Below are 21,497 nucleotides of genomic sequence, written 5' to 3' on the forward strand. Positions count from 1 at the left end.
ATCGCCCTTCCCAATCCTCATCCCGTATGCTCCTAACCCATGTGCTAGGCCACACACACCCATGGACCCTAAAAGGGGGCAGCCCCACCCTGATTCTCTGTTACTTCAGAACAGGATTTATGATGAGCACTGGGGGATGTTAGCCTGACTTTTCTGGTAGATTTCAGCCCATGTCGGAAGTACCAATATTTAACCCGGTGATTTGTTTTCCTTTGATTCATTCCTTCCTTTTCATCGTCCCTTCTGCTCTCTTCCTTCCTGCCAGACATGAACTCCCTCACCATCCCATATGATGAGGAGGAGGAGGAAGAGGAGGAGGAAGAGGAAGAGGAAGAACCCTATGACGACATCCATGGCTTTGACTCTCCAAACGCAGCATTCCACAGCAACACCCCGAACTTGGAGGAAGAGGAGGTGGCGACCAGTGGAGAGGACGAGGACATCTATGAGGTTCTACCAGGTGAGCAGCCGAGCAATCAGGTGAAGAAATGCCCAGCCAGTCGCAATGGGCTGCAGACGCAGCAGAGGGATCCTTACATCTCCTCAATAAACCGCTTTCATTGGAATAAAAATCCCCAAAGGGTTCATTTCCTGGGACTGTTTCCACTGAATATAATGTATTCTGAGCTAAGTGGCTTTTCCCAGCTCTGTTCAGCCTGGTCCACAGGCCATGAGAGTTAACCCGTTTTCTCCCAGTGCAGTGGATTCTCGCTGACTTGTAGTCTCTTCAGTCATGGTCAGGTGTCTGCCTAAAACATGTGCTCTAATTTAACCAACACATCGCTGGGCTCAAAGCAGGAGTCTCTGGCCTGTGTTCCTCTGTGGGAGGTTGGGTTAGATGATCACAATGATCCCTTTCTGGACTTAGAATCTATGACTGTGATGCAGCTTCTGTTCTGGCAAGAGGCAATAAATAATGAAATTAAAGACATGCCCTGACTTAGCAAAGGTGCAACGGACCTGGGAGCGAACCGAGCCATAACGGCCAGCAGGACTCAGAAGCAATCCTGCTAGTGCAAAGCCGTTCGGTTCAGAAGCGTAATGCACTCTGCATTGTTCCTGATTGCGACAGTAAAAAACACCATGGGACTTGCCCCAGAGCCGGCTGTCAAGCATGGCATTGGCACAGTAAGGCTGGAGGGGTGGCTGTGCGCCCAGCCTGGCTCGCCATTACTCCTCAAAGCTACGCCGTGCCAGACGGTAGATTTGGCTGCGTTGATGAGGGTGTAAGCGGAGGAGTCAGGCAGGCTGGGTGCATCCTCACTTCTGCTATTAGCAAGGTAGCTAGAGGACAGCTAGCGTAGGTGCATGCCATTCACACCCCTTTCTGCAGTGGAGACCTGCTCTATGTTCTCCACATAGCCCCATTGACTATTGCTCCTGCTCAGGGAACAAGGCAGATATTTACAAGGATCCCCTGAGTGAGAGGCTGCTTTACTACCACTGCTGATTTATATTTATACCCTTTCCTGCTTTGCTCCAGCTTCCTCTCGGTCCGGTTTAAAGAGTTGCTGTTGCCTCCTAGAGAAAGTTGGAAAATATTCTAGTCAGAAACAATTCTGCCGTTGTCTCTCCTTTTTTTTCCCCTCTCTGCTCCCTCTGCCCCTTGGCTGGGAGCATTTGCATGAAAATTAGATCCTTGTTTCCTTTTATTTATTTTCAGAGCTTTGTATTTTTAGTGATTTAAAAACTAAATTAAATACACCAGAAAGTTCTTCTAGGCAGCGATAAAGAGACCAAGACCTCAGGCATAAGGGACTGTGCTCAGCAGTTTGGCAGCAATATAGGGATGGCCGCAAGTCGTAGGGCACTGGACAGATTCTGTGCCTAGCTGTGCCATTGACTTGCTACATAACCATCTGCCTCTGTCTTTCACGCCAGCCTATTGTTTATTTAGACTGGAAGCTCTCCAGGGCAGAGGTTGTCTCATGCTATGTGTATGTGCAGCGCCGAGCGCAACGGAGCCCCAAGCGCAGTTGGAACCTCTGAGTGATGTCGTAACAGACATTATAACCACACATGTGCGTCACAGTCAGGTTCCTGCACAGAGTGCAGAAATGCTTGGGTCTGGGGTGTTGGTTTTGGCTGGACTTCTGCACACAGGGAGCGAAATCCATCCTTAAGCCTGAAACCTTTGCACCAATTAAGCCGCTGCAAAGCATTGTGGGATTGAGGCGATCATGACACAGGTAGAGAAATCTTGAGATCCACTTCACTAGAAAATGCCCTCTACAATCCTGTGACCTTCACCGTGTGCATTGAGAAGCCGCTGCAGCAGCATTTAAATCTGCCTGAGTGGCCTTCAGCGGACCCTGCCCGATGGCCTAGCTGATTCTCTTTTCCTGGGACTTTGATTGCTTCCTTGTCTTGGCAGGGAGCTAACCCAGCGTAGGGACAAGAGAAGGCTTAGCTAATCCCTCTTGTGTTGCTTACAGGGTTTCAGATGGACGCAGGGGAGGGATACACTGAGGTTTGTCCAGTGGGAACCAAGGCTTTTGCCACCCCACCCCATACAACCCTGGTGATGAACATTTTTCTTTTCCTTTGGCAGCTCCAGACAGCATTAGTGTGATTGCAGGATGGGAAGGCAATTACTGGGGCAGCCAACTAATGGCGCTGACAAAACAACAGAGCTCTGCCCCGGATTACACCCAGGCAACCCCACTGACATCAACCTTGTTGTGTTGGCATCTGTGGGAGCAGAATTTCCCCCGGGGCAATTGATAAATGGGATCAAGAGCTCACAGAGTCATCGGGCTAAGTCCGCAGTTTCCAATGTGGGAGCCGTGCCCTCCCTGTTTTTCTAAATGGGAGGGGAATCCCAGTCAGATGAGAGGGAAATTCCAGGAGAGGGACCCTGGGATGGAAAAGTCTGAGACCTGCTGAGCTAAATTGATTGTTGTTGCAGGTTGTTGTTGACTTAGTGGAGTTAAACCCGAGAGGCACTTGGCCCCGCACGCCTATTCCGAGGGTTGGCGGTCTCCATTCCCTCTCTGCCCTCCAGCACCAAGCCTCCTAGCGGCACCGGTTCAGCTAACTGCCTCCCACAATGCACTGTGGCGTGGTGGGAAATGATCTAGTGGCCCCTGCTCCCAGCAACTCAGGCCGGGCATTGTGGGATAGGTGCTTTCGATTCCCAGAGTGCATCAATGTGACAACAGCTGGGAGGAAATGCCAAAATTGCTGCCACAAGAAAGGCAGTGGAAGACAAAAGAGGCATTGTTGTGTCCCCGCCCTTCTGACGGGAGCTGCTGCAGGAAGCATAGATGTGGGCTGTCACAAAGTCACCGTACCCTTCCCTCCCGGTGGCTCTGTTATTGCTCAGCATTCGTTGGATGGGAGGGGATTTTTGTAGTATCACTGAGTGCCCAACCCTGTGTGGGTTGGGTTACGGGAGGCAGGTTTAGGGGGACTGCAAAGAGAGAAAGCTGTAGTGGGGAAGGGTGGTCCAGTGGTTTGGACAGTAGCTGAAGATCTGGGGTCAAGGGTCACTTAGCCTCTCTGTGCCGCAGTTCCCCATCTGTACAGTGGGGATAACAGCTCTGCCCCACCCCACAGGGGTGTTGTGAGGATGAATACATCAAAGGCAGTGAGATGCTCAGATACTGTGGTAATATGAGCCAGGTAAGTACTCAAGAGAGCTAGATGAGGAAGGTTCTGCTTTCTCCATCCCTTTCCTCCCCGGGAATCTCCATGTTGTGTGTTTTTTATTATGCAAATTGCAATCTCTGCTGAGGTCGAGATATTTTTCTCTTGTACCAAGTTTTTTTTTTTTTTTTTTTTTTAAAGTGGGGGGGAGATAATTTCCTCAGCAAGTCATCGTCGTTAATGAAGTTTTACAAAAACAGATACAACCAAGGAAAAATAAAATTTCACAGGTGATAAATTTTTCCAATTTCCCTGGCAGAATTCGATAGGATTGTTAAATTAAGAGTGAAGGTGTCTGTTAGGAAGCAACGAGCAGTGATGGGTAATTTTATAGAGTGGAAAATTGAATCAAATTGCTACATTAAAACACAACTCCTCTGAGAATCTGCCCCTCATGCAGGCCACTCCGGCACAGCACCAGGGGCTCTACAGCTGTACTGGGCGGGAGCGAGAAAGACAGAGTCCCTGGTCTCTTGGAACCAGGGGTGGGGAAACAGTCTTCCCTTACAGGGGTTCAGAGGGGATCAGGTTTGCAATCCAGCTGTGGTGGAACATGCCACACCAATGCCTCATTAAAGGCAGCGTGTAGAGCCTTTTCGAGTACTGGTAGATTTCAGATTGCGAGGGTGGAGGGGGCAAAAATGGAGGGAAGCAGGATCAGAAAAGACCCATCAGGGTTTTGCCATAGCTCCTGGCGGGTGTATCTTTATTTTTCAGCATTCCCTTATGATTCATCCTCGTAATGTCTGAGACCAATCCCTGCCCCTCCAAGGCAGAATTTCTCCTGCCTTTTCTTTTGGGCCCGTCTACACTACAACCAACTCAACGGGGCCTTGGAGCATTTGGGACCCAGGAGGGTTTCCTGATGCAGCTGTCTGGGGTGGCACGGCCTTCCACAGAGAGGCATCTTGCTCTGACACCAAGGAGAGGCGGCCTCTCTTTGCAGAAGTTTGCCCCCACAGCTGTCAGCCCAACACCACCCTCCTGACTGCGAGAGCTGGAACCTGAGCTCTGCCCGGCCGAGCGCCCCCATGGACAGCTGAGCTAATGGGGCCAATTGTCTTCGGAGCTTCCAAAACAAGGGCCTCCACGTCGCTGCCCCTCGGGGAATCTCCATGCCTTTGATGTAGCCACCCTTGCTTAGGAGCAGGGGGCCGGGTCAGTTCTTTAATTGATGCCCCCCCACTCCAACCCCTTGGGGCGTATGCCTGTCCCCTGGGCAGAGAAGAGCGACCTGCCAGCTCGCTCCATCTGGGGGCAGTTTCAATGGGTCCAGTGGATGGTGCCGTCCCTTGGGGTATTTGCTCCTGGATATTAGACAGGAAAGGGTCCCCGCAGCGCCTGCAGGGGCAACCGGAGCCAGGCCAGAGGGTGAGGGGAGCCTGTTCTCGTCCGTTATGGAGAAGTCGCCCCAGTAAGCTGGCTCTCCGCAACATTTTCCTGAGGAAAATCCAACCCGAGGTTTGCGAGTTTCCTTCCTTCCTGAAAGCCTGCATCCATCATGGCCCTTATGGGGCGCCGTGCAGCTGGGAGAGGTTGGCATTTAATTATGATCTTAATGTTTCAGTTCACGGCTTCCAATCCACTCGCTCAGCCCGCAACTTGCGGCCTGGCATCCGGCACGGAAGGCATCCCAGAAGGCAGGGGAGCCTGCTGTGTCCAGAATGAGAGCCCTGGACATGCTAGCGTCAAGTGAGGCGGCGGCTGGCCCCCTTGCCGGGCAAGCTCGCTGCTTGTGATAGCACGCGGCCCTGCGCCCATCAGCGTGGTGTGACTCCATGGCCCTGCGTGTCAGGCGGGGAAGCGGCTTGACTCGCTGGGGGGGAGGAAGCCTTGACCATCCCTACCCACCACCCCCTTCCAAAATCCCAGTGTGAGGTGTTTGGCTGTGGTGTGGTAGCAGGTCAGGCTGCGGAGTTGTGCCGTCGGCCAGCGCAGGTAACGGCGTGTGGCAGGCCGCGAATGCCACTGTAAATGCTTTCCGCTGTAAAATCTAGCCTCCTCAGGCCATGTAAATATCCCCTGGGAAGGGGGCAGTAGGAGATTGCTGACCCCCCACCCCCATGCAGCATGACATAGGGTAGGTCTGCCTTCGCGGCATGTGGCGTGCAGACGCTGCTCGCCCAGGTATAAATAGCAGCGCAGAAGGCGAGGCCTGGCTTAGCCCAGGGGCTGTCAAACGGGGGGCACAGAATGTAGTCAGGGGGGGGGGGGGCCATGAGAAGCATGAGAGGGAAAACCCAACTAACTGCGCACATTTTACCCCCAGCGATGAATAACTCCTGAGGTTCGAGGGGATAGGGCATCCCTCTTAGACCCTGGCAGCTGTTCAACATCTGCCCTGGTAGTGGCACTGCCTTCGGATCTGGGTGACCAGAGAGCAGCGGCTGCTGGCCGGGTGTCCAGCTCTGAAGGCTGGGCCACCGCTAGCAGCAGCGCAGGAGGAAGGGTGGCGCGGCAGGGTATTGTCCAAAAAAACCACGCACCCATCACACGAGTACCCAGAGTGGGATGTCAGTGAGCAGTCTCTCACTTAACATGTATATTACTATAGACTTAAATGGCTCTGTTTGAATCAATGCCTGCCTGGTTTTAAGATTTCGTCAGAGTGGCATGTTGATTTTTTGTTATCGGTATGTGTGCTTGTGAGGCAGGCCGGGGGGGGGGCCATAATTACCACAGACACAAAGAAGGGAACACGGTCAAGTAAGACTGAGAATTACTGGCTTAGTGATGCTGTAGACGCTGTGTGGCTCTCCACGCACGCAAGCAGTGCCTCCCACTGCTGTTTTTAGCAGCGTGGCCTCCAACTACCTCCCCACTGTCAAAAGCCTTTACCCTCTCCCCACTTTGCCAGCACTTTTCCCTACCTCCTGTCGCTATGCACCGGAGTGCAGACACAACTTGCCTTTCGCGGCAACGTGGAGTTACCGTACCCTACATGCTGCCACGAGTGTAGACGAGGCCCCGGACTTCGATACAAACACTGTGCCCCATGCCTAGCTCCCCCATCCCTCTGTGCACAGTGCCAAGAAGGGGCAGATGTTTGAATTACCCCGCGCCTCTCTCACTGCGCATCTCTGCAGGCAGAGGAGATCTCAGGGGCGTGGCGACCTCCCGTCCAAGTGGAGCAATGCAAAGAGAAGCAAGATCAAGCTTGTACTCTGCCGTGGAATCCAGGAGTTCTGCAGCCTGTCAGGATCTGCTAAAAAGCTTTTCCATTTCCATAGGCCCTTTCTCTGCGGTGCTCAAAGCACTTAACAAAGGGTGCTGTCCCATTTTTCACTGAAGGAGAAGTGACTTGCCCAACTCAGTGGCAGAGCCAGGAAGAGAATCCAGCAGTCCTGACCCCCAGCTCCTTGCTTTAACCACTACACCACCCTCTTTTTCAGAGTCGGGAAGAAAACTAGTGTCCTGACTCCAAGCCCCTTCTCTACCCACTAGACATCACTTCTGCTCAGGGTTGGGAACAGATCCCAGGAGGCCTGGCGCCCTGTTCCCGGCTCCAACCACTGGACAACACAGTCTCCTACGAATATAACTTTTAAACTGTATGTTGGGGTGGGAGGTTCTGGTTAAAATGTTCTGTGATTCGTCAAATGGGAGATGGGGGTGAGGAGGCAGTGGAGGGAGAAGAGCTGCTGGGAAAGGTGATCTTTCCTTCCCTTTGCCAGCCACGGGACCTTCTTGTAGCGAAGCGCAGAACAAGCAAAGGGACTTTGGTAAAGTTTTGTTTTCTGTGGAAGCAAGGGGCTGGAATCAAGCAAGCCGCCTGAACCCATTAGAGGCGGTAAATGTGGATCCGCAGCAGCTGTAATGGCAACAGGAACCGGCTCCGCTCTCTGGAGAGGTTTCCAGTAAAGCAGAGAGAAAGCCAGACAAATAACCCTCCCTGGAAATGTTAGTACACACTCTACTGCCCAGCACTGCAGAGCAGCCTATGCTACTGCTAGGAAGGGGCGGAAAGGAGCCAGGCAGCCTGCCCCACCACAAGGCAGGAGGGGGTAGAGACACAGAAGGCCTGATGGGGTTAGCATAATTGATGCAACTTTTTTTCCCCCCACGTACTGAAAGTCACGTAGAAGAAATGCTCCCATTGGAACGTCATGTGTTTTCCTACACCAGTGCCAGCCGCTGACTTCCCAGGAAGGGAGGAGAGGCCAAAGGGTTTGGGGAAAGGGTATTCTAAGAACAGCTCAGCTCTGACAATGGCAAAGACGTTCACAGGGAGAAAGTGAGGACACAGTTGTGGGTGCGTGGGGACTGCAAATCGTGGGTAGATGTAAGGCACAGATTGCAGGTCTATGTGCAGTGGAACAGGAGTGTAACCCTGTGTGAGCAGGGAGTAGATGGGGGTGTAATCAGGAGCACACAGGTAACAGGTGGATGGGCTATAACTATCTATAGGCAGGGTGTAGGTGGCATGTAGATGGGGTGTGATCAGGGGCATGCAGGGTGTCTTCATGTGAGTGTGCAAAGAATGGACTGAAGGTGTGTTAATTATTGATATTATGATAGCACCTAGAGGCCCCAGGCAGGGATCAGGGCCCCGTTGTGCGAGACGTCGTACACACACACACACAGTGAAAACACAATCTCTGCCCCGAAGAGCTTGCAGGCTACATCTAGCTACGACTAATTTCTTGTTCCATCTCTTCCTGTGGGTTGCATTGTAATTCCTGGAGGCCTGAGCAGTGCACTCATGGAGATTTAAATGTTTCAGTGCTGCTGTGTGCACACGCTATCTGCGGCACACAGACTGTGCCCCGCAGTATGCTAGCTAGAGACCAGGCCCCATGCCGGACGTGCAGCAGAGGTTTGTTATCTATTCTGGGGTAATTCCTCCAAGTTCTGCGCTTGATACACAGCGCTTATGGTAACTTTTCGGCACGCCGGTCAGCGTACGGCTTACAGACTCTGCGTGAATAAGGTACAACTCTCCATAAACGAATGGATGGCAGATCTAGAGGCCTATTGCCTGCTTACCTGTACTCCATACTTTCCCCCCTCCATACTCTATCTCCCGGGTTCTACTTTGTTGGGGCAAATACACCTAAACTAAGCTCTGGGAAATTTAGTTTTGAGGTGGAATACCCATCTCATCAGAACTGATGGAAGATACTTTATGGAGGAATCGTGGTCTAGCGATTAGGGTGCTAGGCTGGGATTTGCGATACCTTTGTCCAATTCCCTACACTGCCTCCTTGCAAGTCACCGAGCAACTGGGCTGTTGTGAGGATAAATAGATGAAAGAGTGTGAGGTGCTTAGATACGAAGGTAATGGCCGCAGCGGATGGGTGGTTTGAACTGCTTGATGAGTGCAGGCCCAAATCCAGGGGCCGGAGGATTGCTTTTCTGATGCTGGTCGGAACAGCTGATTTTTAGTCATCTGCTCATGAGCTCAGTGCAGGAGGGAATGGAATATAAATGCCTCAATGGCTACTTCACCCTCCTTTTTAACTCCAGATTGTGGCATTAGGCTCCTCCTGAAGGGAGGAGAGAGTTCCGTCGTCACCATTAAACCCCTCTGCTAATTATCTCCCCGGCCCGCCCACATGGCCATCACATAGCGAAATGGGTCATGAAGAAATGACTCATGCAGGGTCACTCCCTTTTAGCATCTGAAGCAGCTGAGGCGGTTCAGAAGCTCTCACCAGCTCTTTGTTTCATTTGGCACCCGGTAGATCACTGGGTCTCCGCAAGGGGCATGCTTCAGTGTGGCAGCCTCCATGCGGGCCTTAATTTTTACAGCGCTTTTCCCTGTTATAACCGTTGCCTTGCCGCCTTCCCTCTGAAGGTGGGGCAGCTGCTGGTAGACCCAGGGGAAAGTCCCACCAGCAGACAAGGTTGATGTACGTTCTCCCCTTCGAAGGGCTGGTACCTGTGTGCCATGTGCCAAGTCGCCCGGGGAGCCACCTTGGGAATGATCCTGTCTGTCCTCACATCAGGACACCAGAGTCCAGGTGACCTGAGGAGTGAGAGTTACGAGCACTTGTTCCCTGCAGAGAACTCCAGTGAAGCTGAGACATTTCCTTCTCACCCGATGGCAGCAAAGGCAAGACACTTGCCCGTCATTTGCAAGGCATTCTGGGTGTCCCTTTCTTTGACCATGTGACTTTGCAGAGGGAGGGCATTTAGATCCCATCTATGCTACAACTGTAATTGAGTCTGAGGGATCTAGTTACAACACAGCTGTCTCCTGCCCCGGATGCTGCACTGTTAAGCTATAATGCAAGTGGGACCTAACAGTATTCCCACAACCCTGGGATGGTCTCAGGGTTTTAACCCCATTCCACAACTACGTCCATTCTGCACTGCATATTTAACTGAATTGCAACTGTCTGGGTTATAATCGTAGTGTAGACTGAGCTCATGGCAGCAGTGGGGTAGAGATTGAGAGAGAGAGATGGACTGGTGGATTGGAGAGAGAAACAATACGGCCAGCCACGAAGGTGCTAACGCAGTCATTACAACCCAGCCAGGATGGCACTCAGAAAACAGAGCACTTGGAATGGGACTATCTTCATGCAATCCATGCTCTCCCAGGAGGGCATTTCACTTGTACATGTTACTTTGCTGTGCAGTAGAAAACACATTGTCTCTTGTTAGGGTCGCAATATTCTCATCTGCTGTGGAGATTGAAACCGGAGTCCCTGTGCTCTCTGGCTCTCCGCATACCTCCCTGCAACTTTCAGATGAGTCCCGTTAGCTGCAGCTGCCTTCTAATTAGAACTGAAACACCTTATTGAGCTTCTACAGCAACTCTCATCTGAGAGTCTCATTCAGCATTGCAGAAATTAGCCAACTAATGTCCACAGCGCCCCTCTGATGTAAGCAAGTGAGATTAACCCCCATTGCTGTTTATCCCCAGTTTCTCTGTAAGACTGGGTACCTCTACAATCTATTTATCTATCAAGACATGTGTATGGTCACCAGAGAATCTGAGCATCTCCCTAGTATTTAAAAGTGCAGATAACGATAGCAATCTTTTCCCCTTTCCAGCCTGTAGGAGAAACAGCTGAATTAGTTTACAGTGCATGCAACTTATTGAGGGAAAGCTAAATCAAGTGCATTTAGGTCTCAAAGTGGTTGGTCTAATTTATTGTGGCAGTGAGTTCCATAGGCTGTGAAAAATTCAATCTCCTGCACTTATGAGCCCCTCCGTATTGGTCCAGAGTTCCAGTGGAATAGTCCCATCATGCTTGGTCAAGGTTGCAGAGACCATCTCTCCATTACTTGGTTCAGAATACGTTTATGAAGCAATTTACGGTCTGGATAAATTCTGCCGGGAAGGAGGGGGCTATGTGGGTAAAAAAGAGAAAGTCCGTCAGGAATTCAAATTGTCCAAGACTGTGTCAGATCATTTTTCCATCTCTCTTCCTGTTATCTGAAAAACCTGGCATTGTAAGGGTGGGAGTGGACACTTTTCGGCATTAGCATCTGGCTAATTTAGGTGCATCTATGAGCACCATTACCTTACTGTCTGAGCATTTCCCAATCTTAACTTATTTATCCTCACAACCTCCCCGTGAGGTAGAGAAGCACTGTATCCCCACATTAGAGCACAGGGAGGCTGAGTGACTTGTCCAAAGTCACATAGGAAATCTGTGGCAGAAGAGGGACCCGACTTGAAGTCTCGCAGTTCTTAGGTTAGTGCCCGAACCACTGGGCAACACTTCTTCTCTATAGCTGGTCTATAGAAGTAGTCGGGGAGCTGTTACAGCCCTTCCCTAATCATCATCCTCCTTGGCTGAATAGAGTTTGTTTCTACCAATAACATTCCTAATCCAGCACTAGAGGTGGTTGTTGGTGAGCTCCGCATTGATAGTCATGGTGTTGTGCATATAAGATTGGCAGTAGTCTGGAAGATGACTCCAAAAGCATAATGAGAAACGGTGTCCCTTCTGGAACTAAACGGCCCTGGATGAATCGGTTTTATTTGTCCCGTTCTCATTCTCATCCTAGGGCCAGATTAAGTGCCATTGTCCGAAGGGATAAAGAAATCTAGTTTTGATTGCCTTGATAGTGGGTTTTTTTTTATCATGGTTGCAGATACATTTACATTCTCTTTTACAAATGCAAAGAGCAGGCAAAAGCCACTTTCAATAATTTATTTTAAAATCAATGCTAATGAGGTTATGTCTCGTCAGTGGCCGAGTTTTACAATAAAGTCTGATTTATTTAGAAAAGATCTTTGGTGCCACTTCCCGTCTAATGGGGGAGCAGTTGTAGTGACCCTCCAACTTCGGATCCAATTTGTAATTCACAGCGGAGCCCTGACCTGATTTGCATTGATTAGAACTGGGAGGAAGAGACAGCTGGGTCCGGGCCGTGGAGGGTGGGGGAAAGCACTCTGTCTTCCGAAAGTGCCTCAGCGCAGCAGATTATCTACCGCCTTGCGATCAAGTTGCATGGTATCAGCAAAAGACCCATTGCTGACTTTATTAGCTAGGCCCCCCTCCCCACCGTGGTTCCTCATGGAACTGGGCTACATACGGATCTACACTGGGGTTAGAGCAAAGCTTGGTGCCATTGCACTCACAGGCTGAGCTTCGGTAAAGAGACTTCATGCTTCTGCATAGGATTTGCCTAGGCTACAAAAATAACCCAGGTGCAGCTCAGTGCGATCTGTCAGGGTCGAATTAGGTGCTGAATCAGCATTCTAGGTGAGTGCCTGGGGTGCTGACTTTCAGAGACATGGACTCTGGGTTTTGTTTTGGGGTTTTTTTTATGTTTCTATCCTTCATGGTTGCAAAGAGAAACCTGCAAATGTGACCCAAGCATAACTGATGCAGTGTTGTCTTCCTGAGTCTGCAGACAGCCTCATACAGATCTCCTGTTCCAGGTGTGGAGATGTGGCTACGATCTGGCATTGCCTTAATCCACCTTAGTTTCTTGTCATTGCCTACACTTGCTGAATTCAGCACTGGTTTAGCCGATCACCATCGTTGGCAGCTAGCTTTTTCTTTTTTTGTAGTGTAGACAAACCTTGTGTGGGTGTCGCTACATTCAGGGACTCTGAACCTGTATGAATGTGCCAATACAAGGATCTTGCACCAATCAGCCCCTGCCTGGGACAGTGAATGCCAGTGCTAATGGTAGTTTGCCAGTTTAAACTAAAACACCATAACCCTGTTGTAAACCAATTTAAGTGTGTGCACAAAAGGGGCTTGTGCTGTCTTAAGCAAAACCAGTTTTAGTTAAACTGGTGCGACTATTGTGTGTAGACTAGCCTTTCTTTCTGTCACACTGCATTGTCTCCTTTGTACTCATGAGTAACCTAGCTCCCACCTTCCGCCCGCTCTTTGTTTCCTCTTACTCCTGTTCTGTATGGTCTTCTCTCTTAACCCCTCCGTATGGCTTCTCCCTTTTTCACTGAAGTCAATAGCAAAACTCCCAGGATCTCTGCATCTTCTACCATCTGCCTTCTATGCCTGGATCAGCATCTTTCTTCTTCACTGGCAGGTGTCCATTCTCTCTCCTTCTTCAGATTCCCTCTTAAATCTGCTTCTTTCAAGAAACCATTCCACCTCCTCCATTTCCTGGAAATTATTGTTCAGTGTCTTGTCTCTCGCAGACTGTGAGCTGTTCAATGCAGGAAACATCTCTTCCTACATGATGCTTATAAAGTGCCATGTAAATGTTTGGTGCTATAATAGGTGATTTGTTTTTAATAGTGTTAATAGCAATTCATGGGTTTATGCAACATGCTTTAAAATATTACCTGTCCCAGGAGCAGGGAACTTTCCCTTCCCCTCTTCATATTTTAAGCCATGAATTTACTGGTTTGAGAATGAGATGCTCTCTCGATCCAAGTCATTCCATCAATCTAATCTAATGTAATCTATTGGTTTTGTAGCTGCCCACTGCCATAATATCTCTGCTTCTTCCACGTAATGGTTCTGTTCTTCTAAAAGCCACCACTCAAGGGTTAATTCCTTCTGTAACCGGAGTGCTTTGAGTTCTTTACAGTCTCCATTTGTCCTGAGGTTTTTCTGTGTGTCATGTCCTTTTTTTGTCAAACCCAGAGCACAGATTTGCATCCCCTGCTCTCTCAAATGAGAGCGCCGGACGTTCAGATACCATGGTGGTGGGCCTCACAGAAAGCCCCAAAGGTGGGATTTTCCAAAGTGGTCAGCGTTGGCTTAGTTCTGTGGGAGTTTTTCCATTGACTTCAGTGGGAGCAGAGTTAGGACAATGCCAAGTGCTTTGGAAAAAATTCCCCCCTTCATCGTGGTGACATAGCAGAGAGACCTCCCACCCTGTCCACGTCTCCCAAAGGACAATGGTTTCTGTAACCCCTTTCTAACAAAGCTCTTTCATTTCATTTCCCCACCCCCTCCAGATGAGGACCTTGGCCCACCCCTTCCAGAGGACAGAGAAGACGCTGGAAGTAAAGGGAAAACAGGTAAGAGACGTCCACATCATTTGGAACAACAGGCTCCTTGGGTCTGGGCTGCAGGAAGGACCTTCCTCCAGCTGTATAAATTGGGAGTCAGTGACTGTGTGGCGGAGAGAATGGAGGATGGAAAAGGAGGATGCCCATTCATGAAGCAGGATCCCATTGTGCTAGGTGCTGTACAAACACAGAACAAAAACAGCTGGGGAAGTTCAGACAAGCCTCAGACTCTGGGAGCTGCCTCCCTTTCTGTTCCTGAATCCCCCGGCAACCAGCTATTTTACCTACGCCCTTCGGCTACACCCACACAGCAATGGGCTGTGAGGCGCCTCCCCCTGCTATCTCCACCCCCTAGCCTTCACTTGGGTGATGGGTCCCAGCATTAATTTACCAGCTGAGAGAAGTTAAAACTGTGTGGGCTCGCCATGGAGTTTCCTCTCCTTCTGATTCTCCCTTGGTGACTAGTGCTGGTTTCCAGCCACACAAAACCATCCAGTCTCTCTCTCCTTTCCTCTGTGACAGCACCGAGTCCCTTTCCAAACCTTGGGGCTAGATCTCCAGGAGCCAACTAACCTCAAGGCCTATTAGCAAAGGGAGGACGCACAGCCCTGTTGGGAAGGGAAGAGGAGAGGTCAGGATCTGACCCTTAGGAAAGGTTCAGGTTCCACTGAAGGGATGGAGGAGGTTCTTTCCCTTGGGCCTGCACCTAAATGAGAGTGGAAACAGCTCCGCTCCACACCACCCTGAGGCCAGAAATTCAGAGGGCAGGACCGGGAAGGCATGCAATCAAAACAGTGACTGTGGAACGCCGGCTACTCCCAGCTCCGGATGCCCATTTCTCATTCCAGGCACATTTGGAACTGAATCTGTAACTGTTTTTTGTGGATATGAAATCGCATCTCCCCCAGCTCCCTGCTGCTAACCGTGCTACAGGCGACTAGTTCACCCTGTGGTCCTCAGGACGGGTGCCCTCTGAAGCCACCTTGAGTGGTGGGGGACTTTGCCCAGGGCCTCTCCCATTGCTGTCTGCAGAAAAACTAGGCGTTTTTTGACTGACGCTTCAAGGACGCTCCCTCCATCAGCCCTGCCTGACTTAGCATCCAGCAGTTTATTTCAGGGCAGCAAAGGTATCCGTTGTAAATGCACGTGCCATCGCTCTGTCTCTACTTGCTCCGTTTCCAGCAGGAGATCAGGACCAGGGAGCTGGGCTTGTTAAACTCAGGCAGTAAACGGGAGGGGAGAGAAGCACCGAAAAACAATCTGGAAGAGCGGAAAGTGAGTCACAGCCAGCAAAGCTGAGAGGAAGACAGAACAGGGTGGATCTGTGTACTGGAATGTTGGAGGCATGTGAAACCCATCCCCAAACCACCAGTGCATGGAATCCAATGTCCCCACCCCTGCTTTTTCCTTAAGAACCCCGGCTCGTGTGGAATCCGAGCGGAAGGTCTGTTTCCTGCCCAACTCCCCCTAGTCCCACCTGCTTCTCTTCCCATTGGGCCTCCACCCCAGGCACAGGAAAGAAGCACTTGTGTGTGAGTAGTTCGGGCAGAGCAGCTGTGAGCTTCCTGCAGCCCCAGTTCCCTTTTCACAGCTCCATTCAGGAAATCGCGGCCGCCTGGCAAAATCTGGTTTGAGACACGCCTCCCTGGGCTCTTTCCTCCCCTGCCCTCTTTCCATGGGGCTTGCATCCCAGAAATTAAAGGGGGAGGGGTAACCACATATTGGAGAGATTCAGCCAGATTTAAAGCTTTATTCCCCCTACACAGACTCGAAATCCCCTTGGCTGTTAAGGTCTGGGTTTCTATCACTTCATGATGCACTCTGTGTGCACAGGATAAAAAGGTGTTGGCGCAGTCTGTCCAACGCCTTGTGTCTGCTAGCTGAATGCGCGTGAATGTGTCTCTGTCTAGTGACCTGACCTGGAGACTAGAGGGGTGTACTTGCTCATAGTGGAGTCCCCCCGTTTAGCTCAAGTGGTAGAGTCCTAGTGTTTTTTGGTGCTGAAGGTCTCAGGTCCTGATAACCTGTATGGGTCTGTCTGTATGTCACCTTGGTGTTTTACTTACCCACCACCAACTGTCCTAGGCCTTCGGGTGTTGGCCACAGGTAGGGTTGGTCAGGAATTTCTGGCCATTGGAAAATGCCAATCCATTGAAACCAAAACTTTTTGTGGACCGGAACAGTTTAGACAAAAGTTTGTCAGGAAGGTTTCTTCCGATACAGGATGGACTTTCTGGTCAAAACGAGAGAGCCGGGACCAGAACTTTTGGGTTTCCCTATACAACGCAAGTGCCGTAGCCACCAGGCTATTGGCTGTTCTGGGCTGCCGCCGCTGTTCTCCTTCCATGACAGATTTCCAAAGGTCTCTGTTTCATCCCAATGGGGACTGAGAACAGATTTTGAAACCTCAACATTTTTCACGGAATGGACGTTTTGTTTTCCAACCCAGCCCTGATTACAAGAAGCCGGAGGGGTTTTTTTTTTTACTCAGACCTGGCTGAAACAATTCTGCCTGCGATGGAGTCTCCCCAACGTTGCTGTGAAACCACAAGCTGCGCACGAGGGCCAACCAGTTCCCCCAGACAACATAATATGCCCTCAGTCCTTTTATCTCCTGGACAGTCATCCCCTGACCAGGAAAGACCTTGAGACGGGCCATCACTGCTGCATTGTCACTGGCTGTTTCGGCCAGATGGGTTTGAGTTCCAGCTGCTAGCGAAGATCAGAGTGAAGGAGAATTCTTCTGGCTGGTACATTTCTGCAGTGTTATTTTCCCACCTTCATGCCCCACCATCATGAGGAGTTATTGGGGCCACTGGAGCATATGGCAGCTTCACCAGGTACGAGCGCTCCAAAGCTTCGAAAACAGACGTTGTCCTGTTATTTGTAAACCATACTTTGGTCATAACACAGAGCTGCGCTTTCATCTGTGTAAAATCAAATGCAGCCAACTAAAGGGAGAAGGCAGAGGGGAAACAGATGAGAGGAATATTGCAGGGGCATGTTCGTGAAAAATAAACAAAGAAACCTAAGCAAGTAAATTAAAATAGAATGAACTAGTTCCATTTCCCCACTGAACTTCCTAATTCTCCCATCAGAACTGGCTCCAGTAAAGATGGGTTGGGACATGTGATCAAGCAGAAGCAGCCCCTAATCCTAGAGAGGCAGCAGGGTGTAGTGGGTAGAGCACCTGAGTGGGAGTCAGGAAACCTGGGTTCTATTTCTGGCTCTTCCAACAACCTTGGGTGAACCACTTTCGCCTCTCTGTGCCTCAGTTTCCCCATACCCTTTCTTATCTATTTAGATGTAAACTCTTGACGGGCAGAGACTCTCTCTCACTATGTGTTTGTACAGCCCCTGACCTCAATCTCTGAGTGCTCCGGTAATGCAAATAATAATTCTTCTTTGGATCAATTCGGCCTTCAGCTGCCTACATGCGACTCCCACTGACTTCCCAGAAGGTGGCACTTCTTTTTCCTGACTAACCATATATAATGGGGAGGAGCGTCCCAATATGGAAAGACTTGAGAGCTACTGGTCCAGTCTGTTAGAGAGAGAGACTGTCTCCAGAAAAATGGAATCGGGTTCAGAATCTGAACCAGTAATTGGGACTGGATCTGAGATGTGGGTGTTATTTTGGACCTTCCATATATAAATAAAGCTCTTGGTGCACTGAGTTACTTCAGGATTCTGCTTACATCTGTTCTAACCAGTCCTGTGCCTTCTCCCCCCAGTTGGGCCCAAATCCCTGAAGCACCAGCTCATCAAGGCTCTGACATTCCCCACCAGGGCCTTTAGCATTGCTGAGACCTAGAGGGAAGTAGAAAGGCAAAGGTGTGGGGGGGCTGGGTTTTGCTGCTGAGTGGCTTCCATTTTTCCCTTTCTATTCCAGGTTCCCTTTGCAGTTGTTAAGGGCTTTAAATGTACTTGCAGCCTAAGGGCTTCTCTACAAAGATATACGCAGGAAAGTTAATGTGAATTAACTAGTGTGAATGTAAAGTGGATGAGTTAAACCACATTAAACCCACATATGGACAGTGATTCAGAATTAATTTGGTTTAGCTCCCTAAAGCTGGGATCTTGAGAAGTGCTGGAAGGACTAATGCACCCAACTCCCTTAGGGCACCTAACTCCCATAGGCTGGGGGTTTTAAAGGCCATGTTTTGGGCTCATTTTGGCCTTGGATTTTGTGGGCCCAGCTTGTGATGCCTTGGACCTGATGCTTAAAAGGGAATGGAGTTGCAAGCGCTCAGCACCTCTGAAAAATCAGGCCCGAGGCATCTTGGCCCTGGAGACCCCAAATAAGAGGCCACCCTTGAATATTTTGGCCTATACCACTCTCAGCCTTGCCATCCATTTAGATGCTTTGCTCATATTCATTAGTATCTTCCTTGTTGTTTTTAATTGTTGTTCATCGTTCTAACTGTTTTAGTTTTTAGCGTGGTCGTGATTCCTTTAGGACCTGTGTCTTTTTTTTATGCTGAATAATTAGACTCTTGCCTCTGAATTGCTGGGCTGGATTTCAAGGGGCATGGTTGTGGCATTGCTGGAAGTACTTGTCTTTGTGCTTTAGTCTTTATTTTTTGTTCTTCAGTCCAAATGGAACAGAAAAATAATTAGGTGGAGTGAAGTCCTTGAAATGAAAGCTGAGAGGGTGGGGGTTGTAGCGGGTGTTTTTCTTAATTATATCAAATGGTCAAAATGCCAGATGAGCATTTGGCTAATGTAAAACTATTATTTCTCATTTCCAAGAGCCACAAGGACATTGTGAAGCCAACCTCTCCCAGCAAATCAAACTGAGAGCTGCAGTCTCATCTTGCCAGGATACTAATTTTCTTCTCTTAGCAACTGGACCTTTTTAAACCCTATGTTCAGGGCTAGAATTAGCGAAGGGAGAAGTAGCCACATCTACAATGCATTTTACCATTCCAGGACAGGCACAGCCCAATTCTGTCACTCAAAAGTCACCCACAATCTCTGGCTCCTCCCACAGTCCACAGCTCCACCCTCTCCTGGAATAGCAGGATGTTTCTGCTAAAAGGAAAATAACAAAAACTGTTGACATTTAGACTGTTGTTATTATGCTTCAGAGTCAACACTGAAATGAACAAAGGCAGCTTGCACACCTCCCATGACTTGTTTCAAGCAGTGCAGATGCAGGAAGGAAAACATGGCAATAGCCACATTTGGATGGTTTTCTTAATGACCATCAGGTCTTTAAATATAGAGCCAGATTCTGATCCCATTTATGTTGGTGTGAATCAGGGGCCGCTGCACTGAAGGAAGCAGAGCCTCTCCAATGTGAGCAAATACAAAATCTAGACTTGGTTTGTTGGTTTGTTTGTTTGTTTATAATTGAAAACTAATTTCTGTAGAAACAGATGGGCCCATCTAGGTGCTGGTAAGACATATGACCGAATGTGGTCTCAGCCTCGCCCCTGAGGGCAGTGGCAGCTGGGCTTAGTAATGAATACAGGATACAGGAACGTGAGATTTGACAGACTGGATCGGATCCGAGGCCCATCTAGCCCAATATCCTGTCTCTGATTGTAATCGGTACCAGATGCTTCAGAGGAAGGTGTAGGAACTCTGCAGTAGCAGATGTGGGATAATCTGCCCTCCACATTAGGTCTCATGCTGATCTCTAATACAGATTGGTTTAAGCCCTGACGCATGAAGGTTAATATCCCTTCCAAAAAATGTGTTGAAATTACTTATCTCTCTGGATAGTGTTGTTATCCATATAAACATCCATTCCCTTTTCAAATCTTGCTAAATTCTTGGTCTCAACAACTTCCACTGGCAATGAGTTCTGCGGTTTAATCAGATGTTGTGTGAAAAAAATATTTCCTTTTATGAGGTTTAAATTTTCCAAACTTTTAATTTCATTGAATGTCTTCTTTTTCTTGTGTTATGAAACAAGGAGAACAGATGTTCCCAATCTAGGCAGTGTGGGCTAGTGGGTAGAGCACTGGACCTGGGACCCAGGAGAACTGGCTTCTATTCCAAGCTCTGCCTCTGGCCTGCTGGGTAGCCTTGGGCAAGTCATTTCACCTCTCTGTTCCTCAGATTTCCCAGCTATAAAACGAGGATGGTGACGCTACCCTTTGTGAAGTGCTTTGAGATCTGCGGATGAAAAACACTATATAGGAACTAGGGATTATAACAGTGGCATACTGCGGGTCTCCGGCACCCGGGGGCCGATACATGTATTTGCACCCCCCTGTCGGTGGCTGCGGTGGCTGTGCCCATGGGGTGGGGGGTCTGCGGGCCTGTTTCCCACTCTCCCTCACTCCCACCCCACTGTGGGGGTGGTGGGGGCAGCGGCAGTGGCGTACCGAGGCACCAGCCGGGGGGCACCAGCCAGGGGCGGGCACCGGCCAGGCCCTCCTCAGAGAAGCCGCCCCCTGCTGACATCCCCAGCGGCCGCGCCGACGACCCCTCCGCCTCCTGTCCTCCCAACCCCTCTGCCCCTGTGCTGGGAGCAAAGAGGGAGCTGCGGGGACCCTGGCCTCGCAGGGTCCAGGCAGGCCCCCCCGGCCCTCAATGGCATACTGAGGGAGGGAACGGGTGGAGGCCATGTCCCCAGGGGCTGGCCGGGGGGGGGGGATGCCAGCTGGGACCTCCTCAGAGGAGCCGCCCCCCCCGCTGACATCCCCAGCGGCCGCACCAACCCAGCCTGCAGCTCCCTAATTGCGCCCAGCACAACGGCAGAGGGGCCAGGAGGCCGAGGGGGCATGGCTCTTCCAAGGCCGGCGTCCCCCTTAACATTACGCCGCTGGATTATGATTACCTGCCCAAGACCCTTCACTGTTTTATGTACTTTTATTATGTTCCTTCTCCTTCATATCCACTCTGAGGTAAAGAATCCCAATCTTTTCAATCTCTCTTCAGATGAGAGTTTTTTTCCAGGCCCTTGATCATTATTGTTCCCCTTTTCCAAACCCCCTGTAGGAGAGCAATATCCACAGGATCCAGACGAGGCTGCATCACTACTTTATATTAAGCTTTTTTCCAGTGGTGTTATAGCCACGTTGGTCCCAGGATATGAGAGAGACGAAGCAGGTGAGGTAATATCTTTTACTGCACCAGTGTGTCCCAGACCTGAAGACGAGCACGGTGAAGCTCGAAAGCTTGTCAATACCACCAGTAGAAGTTGGTCCAGTAACAGATATTAGCTCATTACAATATCCTCCCCCGTTCTATTCCTTATGCAACCCAACAACTTGTTAGCTTTTTTTTTTTTTTTTTTTTTAAACAACGCTGCACATTGCTCAGAGGTCTTCACTGAGCTGTTTATAATTACGCCCAGGTTCCTTTCCAGAGTTGATTCAGTTAATTTAGATTCCCCTAAGGTGTCAGAGGCGTTTAAAATTTTCCCTCCGCTGTGCATTAGTTGGCACTTATTGACATTGCATTCCGTTTGCCATTGTGTTGCCCATTCCCCTGG

General features: G+C 49.9%; 1 protein-coding gene across 1 annotated transcript in view; it reads left to right on the forward strand.

Annotated features, from left to right (window-relative positions):
- SKAP1 (src kinase associated phosphoprotein 1) overlaps positions 1-21,497 on the forward strand; it is a 215,955-nt gene that overhangs the window by 170,197 nt on the left and 24,261 nt on the right. Inside the window, exons 9-10 of the mRNA XM_067541119.1 lie at positions 266-460; positions 13,994-14,056. Of these exons, the coding sequence (XP_067397220.1) occupies positions 266-460; positions 13,994-14,056 (258 nt within the window). The remainder of the gene's footprint in view (positions 1-265; positions 461-13,993; positions 14,057-21,497) is intronic.

This window comes from Emydura macquarii, unplaced genomic scaffold (assembly GCF_026122565.2).
Source record: "Emydura macquarii macquarii isolate MOO-44397 ecotype Brisbane River unplaced genomic scaffold, CSIRO-AGI_Emac_v2 contig_629, whole genome shotgun sequence".
NCBI classification, from domain to species: Eukaryota; Metazoa; Chordata; order Testudines; family Chelidae; genus Emydura; species Emydura macquarii.